This window comes from Aplysia californica, unplaced genomic scaffold, assembly GCF_000002075.1.
Source record: "Aplysia californica isolate F4 #8 unplaced genomic scaffold, AplCal3.0 scaffold00004, whole genome shotgun sequence".
In the NCBI taxonomy this organism is placed as follows: domain Eukaryota; kingdom Metazoa; phylum Mollusca; class Gastropoda; order Aplysiida; family Aplysiidae; genus Aplysia; species Aplysia californica.
The window spans coordinates 2,164,105-2,172,906 of record NW_004797274.1 but is presented as its reverse complement, the minus strand read 5'-3'; the positions used below and the strand labels follow the sequence as shown (position 1 = coordinate 2,172,906).

Genomic DNA, 8,802 nt, shown 5'->3' with positions numbered 1-8,802 from the left:
TTGCATGGCGTTTTATTTAGACCCTAGCAATAACTGGTCTTATGACTTTATGGAAGGCACCCAAAGAGGCTATAAATAATGCAGTAATAGATATTTATCGTTTATTTATATTTTTTTTAGTTCGATACCTTACCAGTTTTCTTGTACTCGATAAAGCTAATAAACATTGCTTGAAATTTAATGAAGAAAACACTATATTTATCAGGTATCGATACTCAGTATTCATTCCAACAGTGTAGTCATGGTGACTGTAAACATGGCGTGTTAACAGCTGCTGAAGAGAAGCAAGCTGAACTTGTTCATGGTCCTTAGTTTGGATTTATTCTAAAGGCAATGTCTCACAGGTATTGTACATAACTAAGAATTAGTTAGAATCTATTTAGAATTATTACTCAAGATTTTTCCCATGACTTGTTTCCTGTCAATGCAAGCCATTTAACACTTACAGTACGCCTAGTGAAGGCTCATCATATATAATATATATAATATAATATAAGCATAGTAGTGAAAAACCCTCAGCCTCAAGACTAAGTAGGCTACCTCACCAGTTAAGAACGCTGCAACCCTGGTAGATATTTTTTTAATTAAAAAAAATACCTTGGCAGCCCAAAAAGCACATACTCTAAAAACTCATAAAGATTCATCAATTATTGTACATTCAGCTATCATATATAGAGTGACTTAAATTCCTTTGTATTTACCTCAGTGCAGTCGCGTCCATTCGTTGTTTAACTATGTTCAGAGTGCTGGTTGCGTCCGTGACTAAAGTCGCCAATGGTAGTGAGCGCTTATTACGGCCTGGCAACTAAAGTCTCCAAGGGTACTATAAGTATAAGTGTTAAGAGTGAAAATTGAAAATGACTGAACTCGTCCTGTTGTAGTGCTGTTAGTAATATTGTTAATGATATTAAAGCTCTTTTTTTCACGATGGATGTAGATTAAGAGAACTAGAATTTAGAGCCTGATCTGGACAAATAGATCAAAATAAGCTTCAAAAGTAGAGGATGATAGTACTTGTTTATTGTGAGATGCTTATTTTAATCGAATATATGGACTGATAAGGTACGGTACATTGATCATGTTATAAGTGGTGAGGTTCCTATGTACAGAGACAGGGGTGAGTTTTATTTAGGGAAAGAAGATATCTAACTTATTGAAAGGCAACCTTCGTGTCACATCTATTTGCTCTCTAGGGTAAATACTTAATAATAAACCTGGCCGCTGTGCCTGATACCATGATCCTCGCAGGAGATGAGGGCTATGCGGTAGCATTTCTTAAAAATTTTTCTGCTACCACCAGCCTTAGTAACCAGAATGTTTATTTTTGATTGTTGTATCATAATCCTGTGTTGTGCCAATTAAAACTCAGGACTGACTACTAATTGGATAATTCCCTGAATTGAAACAACCCTTACATTTAAACAACTTCTATACCAATTTTGATAGAGGTATTATTTTTCCTGTCTTATTCTTATCCAGGGCCAGTGAGTAAAAAAATATTAGATGTTACCTAGATTATCATTTCATTATGTATGGTAAGCCTAGTGATAACAAAGTTGTGTTTCAGGGCACAAGATAAAGAAAAGTGTTTTTCATACTCCGCATACATTTTGCATGCCCATCTACCTTTTATATGATATTGAAATTTATTTTTTGGAATATCAGATGGCATGAGTTTAAGTGAACACTTTTCCCCCACTCCTGCTAATACAAAAGATAAGTAATTCTGGTTTTATTCTCTGATAGTCCCATATCAATCCCAGTTGTGGTCAAAAGCTGGTTAAGTCTTTTATAGAATCTACTACTGCATTTTTGCATATAGTGAAGCTTTTTTCGTAACAATGAAGTTGAAACACAGGTACCTCACTTTTATACACTCATTTACTGTAAAGCTCCACCCTAGCACAAATGCCGAAGGCCCAGGAAATGGTCTCACTAACAAGGCAATCCCCAATGTCCGGATCGGATGCGGGAGCAACTTTACTTTTTATTGTAAAGTATTCATCCTTCTTAATTACACTGCTATGATTTCAAGTAGTACTGTGTTTAGGCCTCCCAACCTATTCAAACCATGATGCTTTAATTGTTGGTTTGTATGTCACAGTGTATGAGGTCTATTGTGCAAATCAGCTTATGTGTAACAGAAAAATGCAAATACAAATAGCAGATCTAGTGATTTATGATTGCCTTAAACACTACCCCTTGAAATATAGCTTTCTCTTAAATGAACACCGGATACCATTTCTTTTATCACTGAACAGACTCACTGATAACAAGTTGCTATTCACATTTCTGGTAAAGTGCTGTAACAGCTGAGCTCAAGAACTGGAAGTCATGATTTTAATTCTTTATTTGTGAATACACTTGTTTACGGCAGGAACATCTTTCTAGAATATAGCTTCTTCTTTTATATGAAAAAGATAACAAATGTAAATCTTAAGAAAACTGAGTTAAAATGTATTTTGGAAATTGAGGAGCAAAACAGAGCAATCCTAGAATTAAGACGTGCACAGAAGAATAATCAAATACATAGAGAAAATAGCTTTCAGGTTTGTCTAGTATAGACACTTCTTCCTGGCAAGGATCAAAATGAAAAACAACCCTGAAAAGTCCCTTCTTCTAATGCACAGACATAATTATTGTAAATTGTAGCCTACTTTATTCTTTTCCTCACATGCTATACAGTCTTATATGCTTATGGCCTGCAGCCTTTTTAAAAATCCTCAATGAAGGAAATAAATCAACTTCATCAATTCATCTAGAAAAAGTTAGAAACCAAGCTTCTGTTCATATTCCTGTCCTAAACTGTTTCTTAAAAACTTTAATCCAATAGAATTCCTATGCCCATACCTTATTTTTATCGCGAGAGCTGGTAACATTACTAATCCTTTTAGCTAACCACAGTTATAAATTATGATGATACCTGACCAGTTTTACTGATTAACATCTCTCGATCTCTGCATTTCTACAGCTACTACAATAGACAATGGCAGGAGGCCCAGGCTGCGTTGGTGGACCTCCTGCAACAGGAGAATCCTCCAGAACCGCCCAAACCGGAGCGGGTAAGTTTAGCCCCAGTTTTATAAGTGTCTGGTAAAAATGTGAACTCACATGTTAATTTTTACTAGGGTGTAGGTATTGATGTATCGAAGATATTAAAAACCATGGTTGGACAGTTTGTGAACCTGACAGCTTTTTTGTAATATTTTTCATGCGTGGGCACTAATCTTTTGAATGTTTATTAGGATCACAGAGAATAAATATGCCAGAAATAGATAAAGATTTAAAGTTTATTAATACTTTGTGCTCACTAGCTGAAAGCATTTTTGCTGCTCTGTGTCAGTATTGGAAACGATTACTCTCACTTTGCAAAGATTTTATCCAGCAGATTATGCATCTTGGTGCGTCAAAACTCACTGTATTTTCTTTTTCCAGGATCGCCTGGCTGCATTTCAGCTCCTTGCTACTATGTACATCAAGTACATTCAGATCTTCCGCAAGCTGGAGCAGTCTTATGATCAGATTGTGCACCCGCAGAAGCGAAGAGTTCTCCGTCACTGTCTGGATGGGGTCATGGGTCGCATTGTGGAGCTCAAGCATGAGATGATGAACCTTGAGTTCTCGGAGTACCACTACTTTGATGATGTCCTCTCTGATCTGAAGCTCACACCCGTGAGTAATTTTACTTGTGATTGGTCTCCTTTGTGTCTTATGATATGTATAGTAAACTGCAACACTGTATAGACCTTAGGAGATATGTGCATAAATGCTGCAACACTGTATGGACCTTAGGAGATTGGAATAGTAAAATAGTGAGTATTGGCTGGCCAAAGAAATGTTGCGTAGTCAGTTGCGTAAGCCATGGGTATCAAAATTCTTGAATTTGAAAACTCTCTTTTCCCTTTCTAGAATTTGAGTCTTTCCTTATTTTTTTTTATTAGTGTAAAGTTTCATGCAAGTAAATATGTAACGGATTTTTAAGAAATGTTTTTGTAAGATTTTGAAATTTATACTACTTAATTTAAAGGGTATGTGTTTCATTTGAAAGACTCATCTTTCTGTAGGCCTACACTTTTTATATTTAACACTTCGATTTGTTGTCCTAACAGAATGATGTGGAGATACCCATTCCAAAATATTTCATCAATGAAAGAGCAAAGAATCTGAAGGAGCGAGAGAAACTGCTTGGGCAAATCCTGGCAAAAATTGGACCTCAAGATCAAGACAGGGTAGGTGGCAATTGTTAGCGTTCTTGTAATAGCTTGTATTTAAAGTGTAGATGGGAACAGGATAGTGAGTTCTTAGTTCTTTTTTTCTTTTTAAGTATTAATAAACAGTGAAAAGCAATTTGCCATTTTCAGTTTGCCTTTAACTCATTCGCTACGCTGAGCCGTGGGGGGCGGCGCGGCTAAAGTGCCGTCAGTACGCTAAGCCGCCCCCGGCGGCGCGAGAACCGATCTTCAATTTTAGCTTAGATTCTATTCCAATCCACATATCCATGTTAAAATAAAGGTCATCATATTATGTTGACTTCCGGGTCAAGCATTTCCACTGAAAATGAAAATTGGAAATTTAGATTAAGTTTTGAAACGCGATTTCCTAGTTTATTCGACTTTGTTTTATCGCGATGCCAAAATTATAGCCCGGACACCAGTTTTTGTAATTTTACACAACAAAATCTATCATTATTTTGCCCACTAAAGAAGTGTAGGACTCTTTTTTATAATATTGATACGATTGGACTCATATTGCCAATGCACTGTTTTTGAGAAATCAATATTTTTGAGTGCTAGATCTAGGTCTAGATCTAAATAGTCAAAATATGTTTTTCTCCCCAAAATCACTACTTTTTGATGAAATTACACAAAAAGTGCCACTCAAGACATGTATAGGTTTATTCCAAATGCAGTTCTGAATAATTCCATACAAGATATGAGCGGATTTTTTTCTGTTTGTGATCGTTTTTCAAGATCATAAACATTTTTTTTTGTTTTAAAATATCGGATGTTATGTTCAAAATGTACAAATATTATGGAATATAGGTAAATAACTGCAAACTTTTCAATATTTTCCAATTCTATATTCATTTATGGTTATTTTGATGTATCATTTGACTAGGTGCAAACATATTTTTTGAGTTTCACCAAAGATTATAAAAAAAAATTTTTTAATTTTCAAATTTTATCCGCATCCAATCAAAACTGTGTTGCATAATCGTCTCTTACAGGAACCAAAGTTTAAAAAGACATAAATAAATATTACAGATGTATTCTACAAACCATACTGAAAATATTGGTATACAATACGTTGATATTTATTTGAATTTGTGGCCCCGACCATCGATGATTTATTTATAGAGGCACCAGCCATCCATGTCCAGGTGCTGTTTTAGCCAGAATTTGTGGCCCCAAAGACCTTTTAACAGCCCACTAGTCAACATCTCTTTCGCTCACCCTGACAAAAATTCGTCCACAAGCCGAAAATAATACGTAGCGAATGAGTTTAAGTCTGAACAGTTGAAAGGTGAATGCAATTTTCCTTGCATTTGGAAAAATGTCCCTCCTTCACAATCATATATTTGCAATACCTCTAAACATGAATGAAGGGCAAGGATAAAGGACATCCCAGAAGAAGAATCACAGTTGCCTTTTTAAGCATGCTCTCTGGAATTTTGTCAACCCGTTCCACCTGTCTATACCCCAAGTCATCCTTGTTTTCATTGCATTTACATTTTTTCACTCTAGGAAAAAGAGGAAATCCGCATGCCATGGGAACAAGCTGTCCGCATCGTGCAGATTCATGAGAGGGCTCGCCAAGGTCGTTTGAGGGCCAAGTTCATGCGTGACATTCGTCAACAAGAGGACCGTGAGAAACAAGCTCAGAACAGGGGAGCCCCAACGCTTGACCCTGATGTGGCCGCCATGAGGATTCAGAAGGTATTTTGCTTTGTTGGTTTTCTTTTTAATGTAACTGTTTTACACCCCTGTCATCACAGTTTAGATCATTTTGGAGGTGGACTTCAACTCTGTTTGTCAGGGCCAAACCGGGCTGAAAGGAATACAATATCCCAGCAGAAACTTACTCCCCATACGAATATCAAACTCAGGTTTTCTGTGGGCATTGGCTAAACACGTAACTGCCATACCGCAGAAGCCCGTTAGAAGATGTGACACTAATTAGATTTAAATGTTCAGAGCTGCTATTCATTTACTCAAGTTAAAAAAGAATAGCCAAACGCATATGTTGTATCTATTGTGGGTGGTTGGAGAGTGTTTTTTTTCTTTTCTTGTCCCCCTTTGTTTTAAAAACAAGAGTAGCTTTTGAACTTTCAAGGGATGCAGAAGAAAGAGGAACAAATTTTATCAGTACTATTTTTGTCAATACATGATTGAATTTGGGATATTGTAGTTCACCATGTTTTTCTCTTTTTTGTGTGTGCTTTGTGATCTTTGACATGTGCAGGTCAACATTTCTTATTAACCTTGTGTTCAGGTGTGGAAAGGCTTTGCTCAGAGAAGGAGGACCAAGAGAGAGCGAGATGAGGAAATGATTTTCATCGGCATGGTAAGTTTGATTACATAGTTATGCCTTTTAAAAAAATACTGTAGAGAGAAGATATCACGTAGAAGAAATTTTTATCCTTTCTTTCAAATTTCTTATATCAAATTTGGATGAAATTATAACTAACGAAAAAATGCAGAAGCAAGATGACTTAAATTACTACCTTGGTTTGTCTGTCTGTCTGCTTGCCTACCAGCCTGTCTGTCGTCCAATTTTTCTCACTCTGTTTCTCAATCTGTCTCTCTTCCTCTTTCCTATCCTCTCTCTCACTCAATGTCTTTCTCTCTCTTTCCTTCTTTCTCTTTTTCTTTGTGTGGTTTTAAAAAATTTTCTCTCACACCCCACCTCTCCTTCTCGTTTGCTTTCTTTCTTCGTCACTCCCCTCTGTCCCCTCTCCCCATCTCTCTTTCCTCATGCACATTCTCTCTCTCACCCAGTTTCACCCTCTCTTTCTCCTCCTTTCTCTCTCTCTTTCTCTCTCTCTCTCTCTCTCTTTCTCTCTCTCTCTCTCTCTCTCTCTCTCTCTCTCTCTCTCTCTCACCCTCTCTCTCTCCCCCTCCTTCAATCTTCCACCTTCCCTCTCTCACACTCTCTCTCTCCCTCTCCCCATCTCTCTCTCCCTCCCCCCACCTCTCTCTCTCTCTCTCTCTCTCCCCTCTCCCCCCCCCCTCTCCCCCCCCCTCTCTCTCTCTCTCTCTCTCTCTCTCTCTCTCTCTCTCTCTCTCTCTCTCTCTCTCTCTCTATATATATATATATATATATATATATGTATATATATATATATATATCCTATATATATATATATATATTTCCCTCTCTCTCACACACACCATCTCTTGTCTCTCTCCATGCGCGTAGGCCCCCGCTCCTCTCCCGACGAGCACTAAGAACCTGCCACAGACATTCGCGGCCAAGACAGAGGATCTGCGCCACAAGGCACAGGACGTTCATGAACACGAGTACCAGCAAGCCCTGGTCAACATCCGGGAGAACATCGTGCAAAACGAGGGGCCGGACATGAAGGAGACCATGATGGATCAGATCAGGCAGTGGTTCATTGAGTGCCGGTGAGAAGGATGAAAATAATAATAATAAAAAAACTTAAGTAAGCGTTTTACTGCACTTGCAGCACATTAGGTCATTAAAGTGCCGAAGATTAGAGGTGTGACAAGAGAGTAACAGACAAAAAAGAATGAGGAGAGATAAGGAAGATAGATATGTGATTGGAAAGAAGGAGCAAACAACACCCAAGAGCAGGAAAAATTGGGCAGGTGTGCTCTTCGTCACTACTGTAGTGATTTTAAAACAAAATCTTTAATTTGATATTTTTGTCCTGGATGCCACCCAGCTGTGTATTTTCAGTGACATGTCATCTGTGTCTAACTCTAACAGTGCACTTGCCAAATCAGGTCATAACTTTCTCTTCTCTTTTATTTCAGAATTGTTCAACATTTTGAGTGGAGTGTTCTTTTTTCTTATTATAGTATCACTAATTATAATTACAGTTGTGAATGACATGATCTGAGACCCAAAAAAAAAGGAAAAAAGGTTTGACCTAATTTGGCGGATTCACAGTTAGTGTCAGACACCAACGATATACATCGCGAGTTTAGTCTACATGAAGCCTTCATAAACTTTTATTTCACTTGGAGCACAACCTGAACTATTTTATTATGGAAACTTTATTCAATGACGCAACACGAATTTACAATGTTGTTGATATATATGTCATTAATTGTGATTTATGCTGTTGTCATGAAAGTCTCTTCTGTAATGGGTGTTTTATGTGATGTGGGCCTAAAGCACTGAATAGACACTTACTTACTTACTTATATCCCTTGGAACTGAAACAAGCCGTCTGTTTTCAGAGATGCAACAGGCAAGTTCCCTGAGTATCCTGATGCCGACGATGGAGGCTCCGCCATGATTTTCAAGGAAAAGGACCCTGCGGAGCTGGAGAAGGAGCTGAGTGAAAAGGTGGGGCATCAGAGTGGAGGGAGGGGAGATAGACAGATAGATAATTATCTAGGTGGATGGATGGATGGACTGATGGATGGGTGGATGGATGGATGGATGGATGGAGAGAGAGAGAAAAAAGAGAGGGAAGGGAAAAAGGGCAGACATTAAAAAAAGAGAGTAGAGGCAAGAGAGAGAAAAGGAGAGACAAAAATATATACGTAGAGAGGTGGAGGGGAGAGAGAAAGAGAGAGAGAGAGATAGAGAGAGAGAGAGAGAGAGAGA

The 8,802-nt window shown here is 37.9% G+C and overlaps 1 protein-coding gene across 1 annotated transcript in view; it reads left to right on the top strand.

The window, feature by feature from the left end:
• Positions 1 to 63: 63 nt before the first annotated feature.
• Positions 64 to 8,802, top strand: part of LOC101849806 (dynein regulatory complex protein 11) — a 28,956-nt gene continuing 20,217 nt past the window's right edge. The window contains exons 1-8 of the mRNA XM_005089230.3: positions 64 to 344; positions 2,972 to 3,062; positions 3,436 to 3,672; positions 4,110 to 4,229; positions 5,745 to 5,936; positions 6,493 to 6,564; positions 7,420 to 7,628; positions 8,430 to 8,538. Of these exons, the coding sequence (XP_005089287.1) occupies positions 334 to 344; positions 2,972 to 3,062; positions 3,436 to 3,672; positions 4,110 to 4,229; positions 5,745 to 5,936; positions 6,493 to 6,564; positions 7,420 to 7,628; positions 8,430 to 8,538 (1,041 nt within the window). The 5' untranslated portion in view covers positions 64 to 333. The remainder of the gene's footprint in view (positions 345 to 2,971; positions 3,063 to 3,435; positions 3,673 to 4,109; positions 4,230 to 5,744; positions 5,937 to 6,492; positions 6,565 to 7,419; positions 7,629 to 8,429; positions 8,539 to 8,802) is intronic.